The following is a 16,092-nucleotide window of genomic DNA, read 5'->3' on the forward strand; positions in this document are numbered from 1 at the left end:
AATTTCATTTATTGTGTTGTTCATCATTGCTTGTTTCCTCTTTAGTTCTTCTAGGTCCTTGTTAAATGTTTCTTGCATTTTCTCTATTCTATTTCCAAGATTTTGGATCATCTTTACTATCATTATTCTGAATTCTTTTTCAGGTAGACTGCCTATTTCCTCGTCATTTGTTAGGTCAGGTGGGTTTTTATCTTGCTCCTTCATCTGCTGTGTGTTTCTCTGTCTTCTCATTTTGCTTATCTTACCGTGTTTGGGGTCTCCTTTTTGCAGGCTGCAGGTTCGTAGTTCCCGTTGTTTTTGGTGTCTGTCCCCTGTGGCTAAAGTTGGTTCAGTGGGTTGTGTAGCCTTCCTGGTGCAGGGGACTCGTGCCTGTGTTCTGGTGGATGAGGCTGGATCTTTTCTTTCTGGTGGGCAGGTCCATGTCTGGTGGTGTGTTTTGGGGGTGTCTGTAGCCTTATTATGTTTTTAGGCAGCCTCTCTGCTCATGGGTGGGGTTGTGTTCCCGTCTTGCTAGTTGTTTGGCATAGGCTGTCCAGCACTGTAGCTTGCTGGCCGTTGAGTGAAGCTGGGTCTTGGTGTTGAGAATGAGATCTCTGGGAGATTTTCACCGTTTGGTATTACATGGAGCTGGTAGGTCTCTTGTGGACTAGTGTCCTGAAGTTGGGTCTCCCACGTCAGAGGCACAGCACTGACTTCTGGCTGCGGCACCAAGAGCCTTTCATCCACACGGCTTTTGCGCTGCCCTTGTCTCGAAGCTCCCGCCCCTGCTCCTCAGGCCGCGTCCCCACGGGAGGTGGGGCTGCGTGCGGAACTTTTTTTTTTTAATTCTTTTTTAAAAATATGGAACGCTTCACGAAAACGTTTCTTTAGTCTCATGTGAACTGCTGTCTGGGGGGACAGGGACGAGGAGCGAATGCCAAGCAGGGTGAGGGCGTAGTTGTGGAAGCGAAATAGTTGGGCCCGCTCAGTATGGTGTATCATTCAGGGATGTCTGGAAATCCGCTTTGTTACCTTTTTAGCAAATGTAAAAATAGCAGCAGAAGCAGATCATCTGACTCCCTGCTGGAGGGCCGGCTTGAGCTGCTGTGGCCTCCGCCCAACGCCCCTCTGCCCGGTCCTCCCGGCTCTTGCTGTTCACGATGTCCTTGATGTGCTCAAGGCAGGCACTGCGCTTCCACGCAGACTGCTTCCCTCCGCGCCTGCTTCCCCAGCCTCACGCATCCCTTCTTAGGAGCTCGCTGGCTGGCGTTTGTCAGCCGCTGTTGTCTCTCCTCAATATTCCTCGGCTCCTTCCTGCATGTTTCTGCTGCACTGTGTGGGTATCGGAATTTGCTGTGTTGTATTAAACTGCAGAAAATTGATGGTTGCCACACTTAACATAATCGTTACTGTTCTGCTGTGACATTTACCAACCACAGCAAGTGATTTCTTTGTTTTCCAGAGATGATGTCGGTACAGAGTGAGTAACTTTTTAAATATCAAGATAATACATTTGGGCGGAAAGTCCATCATTTAAGAAAATTATGCAGGGGAGGACACTGCGCTTCATCAGTATCTTCTAAATGGAAGGAGTATTTCAGGGTCACCAGAACCTTGTTAGGAAATGCACTGCAGCTGCAGAGGAGGGTCCTGTCCCCAGCGCTTCAACTTTTGTGGGACAGTAGGGGCTTCTCAGACACGCCTTTCTGGGCTGCGTTGGCCGCATTTAGAAATCAGAGATGCGTTGTAAAGACGTCCTGGGTTGGTTCACACAAGCACTGCCTTGTTCTTTTCTCACTAGCCCAATGGTTCCCAATTGTGGGGTGGGGAATGGGGGAGGGGTGCGACGGCCCGACTTCACCCCACCCCCACCCCCCCTCCCCCGTGGACTTCTGGCCATGTCTGCAGACGTTGTTAGTTGTCACAGCTCCGGGGTGGCTGCTACTGGCATCCAGTGGGTAGAGACCAGGGATGCTCCTCAACCTCCTACAGCGCACAGGACAGCCCCCAACAGAGTCATCTAAATGTCACTAGTGCTGAGGCCGAGGACCCCTACCCTGTGCTGGAGGATTGTGACGTCTTAGCCAGGCCATCTCTGCCTCATTTCCCCATGGCAGATCTGTATGGGTGACCCCAGCAGCTTCACACACATCCCACAGCAGTGGGCAGAGAAGCTGCTGGAAGGCTGGGAGATTATACTTCTGCCCAGCACCTGCCCTGTTGCAGGTATTTCAAAGAAATTCTGTGGTTTATGTGATGTCATAAAGACATACGGTCTTTGGGACTTCACTGGCGGTCCAGTGGTCAAGACTCCGTGCTTCCAGTGCAGGGGGCGAGGGTTCAATCCCGTCAGGGAACTAACATCCCACATGCCATGCAGCTCGGCCAAAAAAAAAGAAAAAAAAAAATATATATATATATGGTCTTTAACCTGTTTGGGAGGTAAACTCCCCCACAGCTAACAGAAATATGTGAGGATGCCAGTGGTCCTGCCTGGGGGTGGGGATACCCCAGGCAGTATCTGGGGTGTGTGTGTGTGTGTGTGTGTGCGTGCGCGCACACTACATATATGTATAGACACACAGGGTTCAGAAACATGCACGTATATGCTTGGACACCTATGTACACATAAATAATACATGAATACATTGTTTTTGTCAAAGATGCAGTCAATAGAGACCTCCCATCTTATCCTCCTCTCTAATCCTACCGCTCACCGTTAATGATTTGCTATGAAACCTTCCAGTTTTTACCTAAACATTTAAATAAATTAAGCTCAATATAGTTAAATACAGTATATGATGTGTAGCTTTTATAGTGGTTTTAGCCATCCTCTATGGATGGACATCTAGATGATTCCAGTTTTTCCTTTTCACATATGGTGCGCATCTATTTACAGTCCCCAGCCTTGCAGAGATGGCTGTTTCCTTTGCCAGATACATAGCAAGGAAATGTATGGGTCTAAAGACATGTCCTTTCAAAGTTCGGATAGATACCAGTGAATTGTCTTCCAAAATAACGTACACACTTTACACTGCCACCAATGGCAATTGAGGGCCCTGATTTCTGCATCTCCTCCTCGTCGTTAAATATCACCATTCTTTGTACATTTTACTGGAGTGATGGGTACAGGTGTTCTCTCAGTTGTCACGTGCTTTTTCCCTGGTGAGAATGGTGCACTTTGGCACCGATGGTGCAGTTCAGCATAATTTTGTGTGACTTTTGGTTAGTTAAATTGCCAGGTCTGAATTTTTTTTCAGACAAGTGCTCCTTTCAAATCATGTTAGATCCCATCATCCACTAAGGGGTGGGTGTGGGTTTTGGGCCCCCCCGGGGGATGTTTTTGGTTCTCGTGACTGGAGAGAGGGTACTGCTGGCATCCCGGGTGGGGAGCCCAAGGACGCTGCTAAACAACCCACAATGCACAGGAAAGCCCCCACAGCAAAGATATGGGTGGCCCAGAGTTTCTTTTTGCCTTCGAGAAACCTTACTCTTGAGCTTCTTACCTTGCTTCGAAATCCCTACTGTGTGTGGACATCACGGGCTCAGGAGCAGGTCTTCCACTGACTCAGGGCGTTAGCCTCGTCCAGCCACGTTGGCCCCCTTGCATGCCAGGTCTCAAACCTGCCAGGCACGCTCCTGATTTAGTGCTTGGAGTTGGCAGAGTGATGCTGCCCCAGATGTCCTAATCCCCAAACCTGTGACTCTTTGCCTTCCGTGGCAGAAGGAACTTTGCAGATGGCCTCAAGCTAGAGATCTTGAGATGGGGAGATGACCCTGGATTATCTAGATAGGCTCAATGTAATCACAAGGGTCTCTGTAAGAGGAAGAAGCAGAGAAGGAGATGTGAGGGTGGCAGAGATCAGAGTGATTCAGGGCCTCGAGCCAAGGAATGTGGGCAGCCCTTGGAAACAGCTGCGAAATGGATTCTTCCCGAAGCCTCCAGAAGGATCACAGCCCTGCTCGCCTATTTTTGACTTCTGACATCTGGAACTGTAAGGTAATCATGTGTGTGTGTGGTTTTTTTTTTTTTTTGCGGTACGCGGGCCTCTCACCGCTGTGGCCTCTCCCGTTGCGGAGCAGAGGCTCCGGACGCGCAGGCTCAGCGGCCATGGCTCACGGGCCCAGCCGATCCACGGCATGTGGGATCCTCCCGGACCGGGGCACGAACCCGCGTGCCCCGCATCGGCAGGTGGACTCTCAGCCACTGCGCCACCAGGGAAGCCCATTGTGTGTTGTTTTACGCCACCAAGTTTGTGGTAATTTGTTACAGAAACAAAAGGAAACTAAAACAGTGCCCTTGGCCCTCGTTGTTTCCTCTGCCTGTAATGGAATGCTTTGCGTCAAATGGTCCCCTGGCCTCTGCTCTCCTGGTCACTGTGTCAGAGAGACTTCTCTGATCGTCCTGAATAAAGTTGCACTCCCATCCCCACCCCCATCCCCCTGATTCTCCCAGCAAATGTAATCACCCAACCTGTTCTGTACTCATGTGTTTGCTTTTTTATCGTCTGTCTTTCCCTGCAGGAATGGGAAGCCCATGAGGGCAGGGGTTTTTGTCTGTTTAGGTCATTGCTATAATTCCAGCAGCTGAGTACCTGGTGAATATTTATTGCATGAGTCAACAGGGGTCTGCTTTGGTCACACTTGCTCTTTGGCCTTCACCCCTGCGAGTGGGCGAGTGGACAGAGTCCTGGGGCCCAGCCAGCTCCAGGCCAACTGCTGTGTTCCTGGCTCCCTTCCCCAAGGCCCTCGTCCTGGTGTGAGCCGTGGGATATTTCCCCTTGACTTAAGGGGAGAAAGGGCATCTAGACATGCATGTCTTTAGGGATCTGACGGAGGCAGGGCACAGTCACCTCATACATCATCATTCCAAGCTCGGCTTATGCTTCCTGGGCCTTCACGGTCATTGGAAAGGGCTTGTGGTCTTGGAACCCCCTGTAACGCGTCCTGTTCTTAGGTGTTGGAGAAAATGGCATTGGAGCTGGGCCCTGAGGGATGCTGGAATTCCGGCTGCCCGTACGTTGAGGAAGGGCTTCCTCAGTCCAGGGGGAGCAGGGTTCAGGGTGGAAAGTTGTATAATGGCAAGTTTCTTAGGGGTCAGGGAAGAGCGGCCCCTGAGAGAGTTCTCTGGCGCTCGCTTTATGGTCGGCCACTTAGAAGATGGATCTCGATTTTTGATAATCAGTTCGGTGCTTTCATTGTACCTTCTCCTGCTTAAAAACGTGCTTGAAGCGTTCTTGTTGTTGCCAAGTTGTTGATTACAGCACCCTCTGTTTGGCACTCTGGATCTGGTCCCCTGATGTGGGTGGTGGCAGTGCCTGGCTTCAGTCCCCGTGGGGTAATCATATTTGGCCTCCAGTCACTGAAATTGCTTACAGTTAAGGCTTAACTGGAAAGTGAGTGAGTTCCTGACTTGTAACCTACTCAGCTGAGGTCCTACAAGTGCCAGCCACATCTGGCAAGACGCTAGACTCAATACCCCTTGTAGTGTGGTCAGGACAACCCTACGATCCCCGCTCCTGGTATACATGTGACAGTTAGGGAGGGTCAAGGTCATCAGGTGTCAGGAGCATAGCCACCCAGCACCAGGTCAAGGATTTTATTCCAGTTGCCTTTTCTGTGTGTTTTTTCAGACTGCCTCTAAATGAGACACATGATTAGAACAGCGTAGTCTTGGGAAGGGAGCAACAGCAAAAGCAGGTCTTTGCGAAGAACTAAATCTAGAACCAACGTTAATGTTCCAAAACCTGAGTAATGAGGACCACAGTCAAAGCACAGTGGCTTTGAGGTTCTGTCCAGGGACTCTCCACGTGGCCACCTCCATGACAAGCATCATTGGAGAAGGGTGTCCCACATACAGGAAAGCATCATGCCCCCCCGTTCACCCACCAGCACGTGGAAGAGAAGGCCTCACTTCTAATGGCAGTGTTAGCACGGAGAAACGCAGCCTTCCCTGCTCCTCCACTCCAAGGCTTTCATTATTTTAGTGCCACGTTCAGGGTTCTGTCTTTTCCTTCTGCTGCCCCACCCTTAGACGTCAATCTCCCAGCTCCCATTTCTGAAATCATTCCATCCTGCCAAGTTTAGCTTTCCTACCCTCTGCAGAACCTCCTGGGCTTTGCCACTTCTAAGTGGAGAGAAGTTGATGCACTTATGTATTTCCTTGTATATCTAGATTCGAGATTGTTTCTCAGAGTTGGGAAATCGTCAAAATGCAATAAATGTTCTGGACAATGAGGGTTTCATGTACATTCAGATTTAAAGGAAGTTTATGGAAGTGGAACTCATAATTCCAAGCAGTGGTATGATTTCTAGAGAATTCTCTAGACCAAACCACCACTATCATGGTGACTAGTTTTGTGTTTTCAACTCTAGGTCATGTGAAATGTACCCAAACAACTGCTTATTCCTTTCCCTTTAGGAACATGGCTTTGGATTCTCAAGGCAGACCTTATGATAGGAATATTTTCACATTATTGGTGAAAAATTTGAGAATATTTCAAAGCCAGTTTGGAGGAGCTAGTCTTCTTGAAGCAATCCTGATGACGCAGATGGCTCCTTATTTTTAACCTAAGAGCACTTGTTCCGGAAACTGGAACCGTACAGTGCACAAACTAGCTGTTTCCATAGAAACACTCGCAGTCCTGATAGGAACAAAACATTCGGCCCGTCCGGTTTCTCCATGTCTCAGTGTTTGTTGCCAGGATGGGCCCTGCTGTTCCTCAGTTGTCACTGGTGTAGTATTAGGGTTCCAGCTGAATTTGATCAGTCCCTTGGATTTTCCCTTCATTTCTCTAGTGACTGTGTGTTTGGGTTTGGGAGTGGGGCACGGCTGTGAGAAACAAAGGAACGCATCTTCTCCATTCAGGCCAAGAGAAAGAAGCCTGGAGATGATCTGCTTTTCATTTAAAGAACTCAGTCTCTGAAGATCTGTTCGTTCAGAAGGGACAAGATGTGAGGGCAGGGAGGGATGTTGGGGTATTCGTAGGCCCTTCTTATGCCACACTTCTAGATTCAGACTCCGTGAATCTCCAATGTAGGATAAAGAGTTGAGCCGAATGGACACTTGTTTATCGATATTTAGTTCAGTGAACTGAAGTGATTTCACCATCCATCTGACTCAGATCTCAGCTGAGACTTTGGTGAACTTTTGCTTTTCATTTGAATGGATATTTGCAAAAAAGAAAACTAAGGAGAGGAAACATAAAAGTATCAAATCTGTAGCTGTAATTGACATCTGAAGGCACAAGGCTCCAAGCCAGCACCATGTCCTGGAACATGGCATTGGGATCCACCACGTCCCATCACGACCAGTCAGGTCCATGGCTTGCCTGGAGTTCCATTTCTATTCCAGAAAGCCAGCAGTATTTTAGGAACATGCGAATTTATATTGTAGGTCACAGAATTTAGGTATAAATTCAAATACCTGGGGATTACTCTGGATATGTAAAATATGCCTCAAAACTGGGTAATATTAAAAGTGCATTTTCTTCTTCGAAAAAGAAGTCATATTTAAGATTTCCATGTGAATTGTAAGGGTCCAAGCAGTTTCTGCGGCATAAATGCAGGTTTCCATTCATGGTTTAATGGTGCCTGGGTTGTAACAGAAAAGGTGTTTGGGCAAAAATAGTACGGGAAAAATGATTCATATTTGACTTCTGTCTACATTAGGTGTGTTCAGGGGGATGGAATTTAGAAATCACACAATAAATATGAGACCAGAATGCTTGATTGAGGGCTTGCTTTCATTTCTTCACTATCCTGAGCGCAGGGACATGTGTTTTAAAGCCTTTAAAGGCATTTGTGAGAGGATATATATATAGGCCATAAAAGGGATTACCTATCAAAAATAAGAATCAGTAAAGAATACAGTTGACTCGCAGGGAAAAAAAAACCCTTGCCAGTTTTAAATTGATCTCCGTTCTCTTTATTATTTTTTAAATTTTATTTACTTTTTTTTTCTTTTAATTGGAGTAAAATTGCTTTACAATGTTATGTTAGTTTCTGCTGTACAGTGAAGTGAATCAGCTATATTCATACCTATATCCCCTCCCTCTTGGACCTCCCCCCCTCCCCCCATGCCACCCATCTAGGTCGTCACAGAGCACCGAGCTGAGCTCCCTGTGGTATACAGTAGGTTCCCACTAGCTATATTTTACACATGGTAGTGTATTTATGCCAAACCTAATCTCCCAATTCGTGCCACCCTCCCCTTCTCCCCCTGTGTCCACATGTCTGTTCTCTACGTCTACGTCTCTATTTCTGCCCTACAGATAGGTTCATCTGTACCATTTTTCTAGATTCCACATATATGTGTTAATATACAATATATCTTTTTCTCTTTTTGGCTTACTTCACTCTGTATGACAGACTCTAGGTCCATCCACATCAGTACAAATGACCCAGTTTCATTCCTTTTTATGGCTGAGTAATTGATCTCGGTTCTTTTTAAAAATGAACTTGGGGAGTTCCCTGGCGGTCCACCTCTTAAGCATCCAGTGGTTAGGACTTGCCGCTCTCACTGCTGTGGCCCTGGGCTCAGTCCGTGGTCGGGGAACTAAGATCCCGCAAGCCGCGCAGCACAGCCAAAAAAAAAAAAGAACTTGGAAAAAAATTTTTTTAAAGATTCATTTCTAAGTGGGACTCAGATAGATAAGAACCTGTAATCACAGTAATGTTAATCTACTTTGATTACTGAATAGATCTCATAATGAATTTACCAAGATTTTCCATTTTCGTTTTTAAAATTCTGAGTTGATCCCACGTTGTCAGTAACAATACACCTATTTTTAGTATCCCAGGTTCACCTTTAGTCATCAAATCATCTCACACAGAATGTTATGTAGAGGCCAAAAAAATTGGCAATGCCAATAGCTAGGATATGGTTAGAAAATTCTACATACTGGGTGTTGATATATGTGTATCCTGCTTACTTCTAAATTAGTGACTTATTGGACCAAGATGGTCACTACCACCACCTGTGAATAAAAACAAGGTCAGCAGTGAAATATATGGCAACAAGGAAACAGGGCACCAAGAACCACTGTGATAACAATGTGAGTTCTGGTGTGAGGTTAGGGATCTTCTGGTAAGTTATTAGAAGGGCACTCACCTTAGAAAAAGAACTTGGAAAATAATTTTTTTTTTTTTTTTTTTTTTTTACAAACTGTAGTCGTGACCTTGCTTTGTTTCCATGTATTTAATTTCCCTGAAAAGATATTTCAGAAGACAGCCTTTCTGGAAATGGTTTTTCCTGTATTACCCAGCATTGGAGTGATGGCGCTTGCAGGAGTGGGGTTCCAGCCTGCACTACGCATCAGCTGCTGGGCGTGGGTGTAGAAGGGACATCGTAACTGTACATCTGTATGTGGTCTGAGGCGGAAGGTCTGTTCCCTCCAGTAATCCTAACACACGAAGTGTCCGCCTTGCAGGTGGCTCGTTTCCCGGCCAGCAGCACGGTAGACAGGGCTTATTGTTTTAAAGGTAAAGCCATCCCATCTATTCCTTGGCAACTGTACTAGGAACCGCTGAAGGAATCCTTTTAGAGCTTTTGGCTCCCAGTACAGACAGACAGACAGACACGTGCTTCTCTCAACCTGGCTGAGAGCATAACCCAAATGTCTACCTCCGGAGTATGGATCTAGAGCAAGAAACTGCACTTTCCAATATATGCCAGTATCCTTCTAGATTCTTAGGTACCTCTGAGATGAGTATGCAGTCGTTCACATTGTCGTGAAATTTAATTATTAAAAGAGCACTGTTCTTAAGCACAGTGTGCTTGCCTAGTACTCAGTACAGCCCAAACAACTTTTCCAGATGGGTTACATGAAGTCAACTTCATCCAGATTGTTTCTGCTATAGAAGTCATCCCTCACCATATGTCCTTACATATTTTTCTTGTGAGCTCTGGAAAGTTACAGTACACTGTTTAATTCTGGCCACTGTACTATTTCTTTTATGCTCCCAGTGGGCAGACCTTTTGAAATTTGCCCTTTGCCTCTCCTCCCTGTCATAATTCAGTTTCTTCCTTATTCTTTTTTCTGATAGTGGATATTACTTGAGATTTTCCTGGAAAGAATAGGATTATCTAGGACTGGATCTCCAGCCACCCTCAGCAACTTGAATCCCTGTGAAATGGCAGCTAACCTGGAGCTGGCCAACTCAAATGGAATCTTGATCTCCTTACATGTAAACTTCAGAAAACTCAAAAGGAGTGCTTTTAAAAGTATGTCTGCTTGTAGTATGAGAATTATTAGTATATATTACCAGGTAATACTGCTAACTTTAGTTGTGCTTAAATAGGCTTTCCTGTGGATCAGATACATTGACATGAAAAATTATGAGGACCCAGTGCATTTGCTCATTGTACATCTCTTTTATATTTATTCCTTACCTTTGACTTGGCTTGATCTACGGTAGAATGTTCCAGAAATTTCATTGGGTCTGATGTCTGATTTGGCGCTAATTTCTGAGTCTGCTTGGAGTGTTTCCTTGGGCTTCAGTTATAAGCCTGCCATAAATTTTAATCACACTAATTAGACAGAGGTGGATGCTTAAGCCCAGTTGGATTCCTAACCCTGTTCAGCTGCATCTGTCATTAGTTTCTTCAGTGACATGATTTGGCACCATTTTCCAACACATTTTCAGGAAATTAGTTTTAAGTTAGAAAAGAACTTGCCTAATAAAGCTACTGACATTCAGCTATTTTCTTTACCTTCTTGGGGAACTGGGCTTGAGTAAAATGTGTGCATTTAAACTATAACTTGTATATTTTTTTCTCTTCATGACTGTGGGTTATCCGATCGGTTTGGTACTTGAAGAAGGAGTCTTGCCCAGTCCTACAGCCAGGCTGACTAGTCCCGTGCTTATGTCTAGTTCAGGAAGAGCGTGGATTGGTGCAGGGCTGGCCGACAGCCCTTAACACGTGGACCAATGCCAGTTGACTGGCAGTATCTGCAGGAAGCACAGTGTTGAGAAGGATTCTGAAGTCTGGACCCAGCAGGAAGGATGCCAGCTTTGATTAGTGACATGTGCCCTGGGCACGGGACGGCGCAGTCTCAGAAGCACTCTTGCCATTCCTGTTTTAGTGAGGATCATCCCATCCGTGCCTAATGCAAGCCTCTAAGAGCTCCAAGGCCAATTAGCATCCTCCAGACCAGGCTGGGCTGCCTGAAAGCAGAGGGTGTCAAACAAGCATGAAAAACTCCTAGAGGGCTTGTCAAAACCCAGGTTGCTCAACCCCAATCCGCAGAGTGTGGCATTCAGCAGGTCTGGGGTGGGGCCCGAGGTTTGCATTTGTAACAAGCTCCTAGGTGATGCTGAGGCTGCCAGTCAGGGACCCCACTTTGAGAACCGCTGCCTTAGAGGCTAGAGGGCTATGTGCACCTGCCACTTAGCTGTCATCACAGCTCTCTGTCACCTCAGAGAAGTCTTTGGATTTTGGTTTTCGGCCCGTGTGCCAATCTCTGTCCTCCACGGCGCTGGGTTCTGGTCAGGTCTGGAGTTCCTTGTTTCTGCCCGGAAACAGCCCTCATCCTTAGCCACATATAAACTTAAAGGGCTTAAAACATTCTACTCCTGCTATGAAAGGATGCTCTGAAAACACAAGTCACATCTCTTTCCCTTACTCTGCATTCAGCACCGCCTCAGGACACCAGTCTGTCTGCGAAGCGGGCAAGCGGACATTTAGGCACACGGGGAGTGACGAGAGCCATAGGTTTACACCTTGAGGATGGTCGTACTGACACAGTTAGTGCAGCTGACCGGTTTGCATCCACGCAGATTACCCCACACCACATCCACTCTCACCAGGGCTGACTCCCATTCTTTCATATCCTTGCTGGCGTGTTTATTCTCCGTTTCACGCATTTAGCTTTTGTTGAGTATCTGCTCTCTGCCAGGCGTTTTGAATTTCATGGCGTGGTCAAGGCCTCTGGCACTATACAGAATCCTATGATGGGCGCATTTCTCTCCTGGGATTTTCTCAAGGCGGGCTCAGCAGTTAGGCACGGCAGAGAAGGCAGGAGGCCAGAAGCATCTCTCATGTGTCCAGCACGGTGTTTAGCTACTGCAGAGGGAGGGGGCACAGAGAGAAATGAGCCGGCTCCATCCCGCTCCAGAACAGTACACAGAGGAAACAGCACCGTGCACGTGGGCGAGTTGGAGTCTGCCAGCCTTTTGGTCAGTTCTTTGAAACAAACATGATATGGTTACTGTCAGTCATCCTGAATCTCGTAGGCTGGGGCGTATGTCGCAAAGGACTTCACATCATTTTTGTTACACCTCATTTCCAGATCCTTTATTTTTGTCGTGTGAGGTTTTACTCAGTGCAGTCATTCCCGTATTTATCGGACTGAGTTTCTAGAATCCGTGTGATGGTGCTGAGGATGTGTGAAGATGATGTTTTTTCATCAAGTTCATGGATTTTTCTGTGTCCCTGTCTCGCAGAGTCTCAAATATCCAGCGGCAGCTGGCCCAGTTTGAGAGCGAGTCCTGGCCGGGCATGGCCGAGGCCGACAGGGACCGGCTGCAGCTCATCAAGGAGAAGGAGGCCCTGCTTCAGGAGCTGCAGCTCATCATCCAGCAGAGGAGGCCGGCGGAGGACGTGGCCCGGCTGGAGGAGGAGCGGCGGCGCCTGGAGGAGGAGATCCAGCGCTCCCGGGCCACGTCCATGCAGGGTGCCACGGAAAGGTGGGCTGGCTGGGCAGGCGGGGCCGGCTTCCAGCGGAGGAGCAGCTGGCAGAGCCGGAGCCTTATTACTCGGGCAGCTACGGCCTGGCGTTAGGTGGAGGGAGCCGGTGCCTGCGGTGCGCAGGGGGTGCCCAGGGCTCGGAGGCTCCCGGTGCCTATTACAAGTGGAAGGTGGTCGAGAACCGGATGGAGTAGGGAAGACCCGGGAGCCCACCACTTAGACCCCGCCCACTCCCGCTGCAGGTGCCGGGTGCACACCCGCCCCCTGTGTTTTCAGGACAGCGCCCAGGACAGGTGTCGGGTCTCCAGCCAACAGGGGGCCGGAGGCAGGTGGTGGTCGGCTCCGTGACCACGGAGGAACCTCGTTCCTGACATCAGCAGCATCTCCGTTTCCTCAGTCTACCTCTTACTTTTATCTCCGACTTTGATTTCTCGCCAGCAAAGCCTGCCCTTTTGGCAGCGGGAAGTCTCCGCTCTCTCGCGTGGCAGTTTCTGAACGTGCGTCTCTTCAGTTGGTCTTGGGGCTCTTTCCCAGCGTGGGACACATGAAGCCAGCACAGTTCCTTTGTCCTCTGTTGCTCGGCCTTTTGTTGTGTGCCCCGTCTCCTGGTTTGCGTCTGCTGTGGGTGATCACGGATTGTTGTGTGATCACGGATTGTGTGCAAGGCTGGGTCTGCTTTCCACGTTGCACGGCTGTCAGAACTTTGGGGATATTTGCTGAGCTTTGGAGGGCCCACCGCCCATTTGATAACATACTGGCTCCTTAAAATTCACTGTATTACCAGGATCATAAGCTGTATCTCTGTGAGCGTTCTCTAGTTAGAGTTTAATAGTCACCTGAATTATTTGGTCAGTACAGATGCCCTTATAACAATTATTTCATCAAATGTTAGGACTGTCCTCTGTTTTTGCTGGGGGTTGTCTCTGCTTGGATATTCATTGTTAATTGATAGACAGGTCTGTGTTGTGTTCTTAGGGGCTAATGTTCGCTGGAGGGAAGCAATGGTGATTGGAGAGTCCAGTGCATAGGAATGGGCGGAGAGCATGTTAGTTTGCCTGACGTGGTGGCATGCCCTGTCACCTCGCTCAAAATAAACCCAGAGTTTATCGCTTCTGACTCTGCAACGGGACTATGAAATGGAAGTTTCATCTGTGCTCTTGTGCTTTTGTATCGTTTCAGCTTAACATCACCTTCCGTTCTCCCCAGGCTGTTCTCTTGTGTATGTTTCGGGCCATAGGGCCTGGGAGTTCTGGTTGGTTTTCTCTTAAGGGGCGTGGATTCAGTCCCACGAACACCACATGTCCACCACATGTACCAGGACCCCACACCCACGTACCCTTGAGTGTTTCTGCCCTCACCATGTGGAAATCCAGAGTGCAGGAGTGCTGTGGTTCCAGGGCACAAATCCATGGAACCCCACAGAGCTGGTTTTACCCTGATGCCTGGGTTCAGGGCCTGGGTCACCCAAGCTCGTTCACCTGACGGGGTCTCTTGTGGAACCAGCCTGGGAGCTGCATCCTGGGGCGCAGGGCCCTCAGCTGGGAGTGAATTGGCCCCAGGTGTCTCCTGAATCTGGCACTACACGGTCTTGCGCAAGGAGGGCCGTGCACAGGTGCTAATAAGCACCTTTCCGGCCAGGTGATGGGGCCAAGTGCCCCATGAGTGTACCCTCGGCGGTGACGTTCTGGGCCTAGCGGACGCGGGCCCGTTTCTCCCTGCCGCCTGGGGCCCAGAGGCGGGGGGCTTTCCCTGGGAACAGGCTGAGGGCGTTAGAAGAGACCCGGTCTGGGAGGAGGGAGCCAGGCAGAAAGGTACAGAGGTACGCACCTCAGGGCTGACGTGTGCCAGCTGTTTGGCCAGGCCCAGTCTTTGCCCGTCTTGGTTTCAGTGGCATCATTGTCAGATGGAAAGTTTGAGCCAGGTTAGTGAGTGTTACTGGGGATTGGGGGGATGTAAGTTTTTTCCTCTTTCAAAGGAAAGAGCAATTGTTTTGTGGGGTGCCTACTTGGCCATGTGTTAAACTGCCATCATTTTGATTTGTAAACGAGAACTGTTTTGTTCTAGAAGCAAACATATTCATTTGTACATTCACTTAATAACTATTTATCGAGTGCCTATCCACGTCGGGCTCTATTCTAGGCAGTGGGCTTAGCGCGGTGGGAAAAAATTTCATTTTAGAAAATAGTAAAGTTGAAAAAGGTAGGAAGAAAACTACCTCCAACACTGTGGCAGTTGTTTTTTTATTTTGTTTGTGTTTAATCTTTTGATTCTGTAGATTTTAGAATTGCACGTAGTTTTGCCTGGAAGGGGGCTTAGCATGAGGGAATCTGATTTGTTCCAAGGAATTCCAGTAGATTACTGCATGCTGTGCATTTGTATCCATATTCTAGTCTAGTCTCCCATCCACCTGTTCATCCACCCACACCCACCCTCCCACACACCTCAACCACCCACCCGTATGCCCATCTGCCTGTCTGCTATCTGTCCATCCAGTCCACCTGTTCACCTGTCCGTCTGCCTGGCCCTCCTCCCACCCCTGCATCCGTCAGTGCACCCAGCCACCCACCCATTGATTTATCCATCCGTCTTTCCACCCATCCATCCACGCATGCATGCATCCATCCACGCATCCATCCATCCGTCCATCCATCCATCCACCCACCCATCCATCCATCTGCCTATCCACCCATGTGCTGAACTTCTACAGTGTATCAGGCACTGTTCAGGTGGCCAGTGGTACATTTTTAAGCAAGACAAAAGCAGTCTGTTATCTTGCTCTTTATGACCTTGGATGTGTTTTTTTAGAATTTAGTCATTGACACCTCAATCAGTTTGGGGGAATTTACAGTTGAATTTCTTGTTAGGAAGGTATACTTGGCATCTTTGAAATCCACCAGTGGACTGTTTTCGTACCTACAGGATTCTACTTCAGGAAAAAAGAAACTGTCTCCTGATGCAGCTGGAAGAAGCCACCCGCCTAACGTCCTATCTCCAGTCCCAGTTACAAAGGTGGGTACCTTGTTATCATCTTACAACGATGTGGCCGTGAACTTCACAGTTCCCTTTAGCTTGGTTTTCTCTCCTAGAACTTGGAACCTGCAGTGGTTGTAAACACTGGACAGGAAAGTGGATACACGATATTTTTAAGAGGAGCTGCTCATATATAATCCAAGGAATATGAGAACCAAGTGTGACTTCTGAATAATGAATCATTTCTTGAAGGATTTTGTAACTCACAGCATCAGGAGTGTATATATCCATCTACACAGATGCACACATACACTTTTAATTATTTTTTTATAATTAGGCATGAATATCTTTTTTTTTTTTTTTTTTTTTTTTTGCGGTACGCGGGCCTCTCACTGTTGTGGCCTCTCCCGTTGCGGAGCACAGGCTCCGGACGCGCAGGCTCAGCGGCCATG

General features: G+C 48.0%; 1 protein-coding gene across 4 annotated transcripts in view; it reads left to right on the top strand.

Moving 5' to 3' along the window:
• Positions 1-16,092, top strand: part of WWC3 (WWC family member 3) — a 127,627-nt gene that overhangs the window by 82,175 nt on the left and 29,360 nt on the right. For all 4 annotated transcript variants that reach the window (XM_024115455.3, XM_028492513.2, XM_024115457.3 and 1 more), the window contains 2 exons: positions 12,427-12,669; positions 15,590-15,679. In XM_024115455.3, the coding sequence (XP_023971223.2) occupies positions 12,427-12,669; positions 15,590-15,679 (333 nt within the window). The remainder of the gene's footprint in view (positions 1-12,426; positions 12,670-15,589; positions 15,680-16,092) is intronic.

Source organism: Physeter macrocephalus, chromosome 7, assembly GCF_002837175.3.
Source record: "Physeter macrocephalus isolate SW-GA chromosome 7, ASM283717v5, whole genome shotgun sequence".
Lineage (NCBI taxonomy): Eukaryota > Metazoa > Chordata > Mammalia > Artiodactyla > Physeteridae > Physeter > Physeter macrocephalus.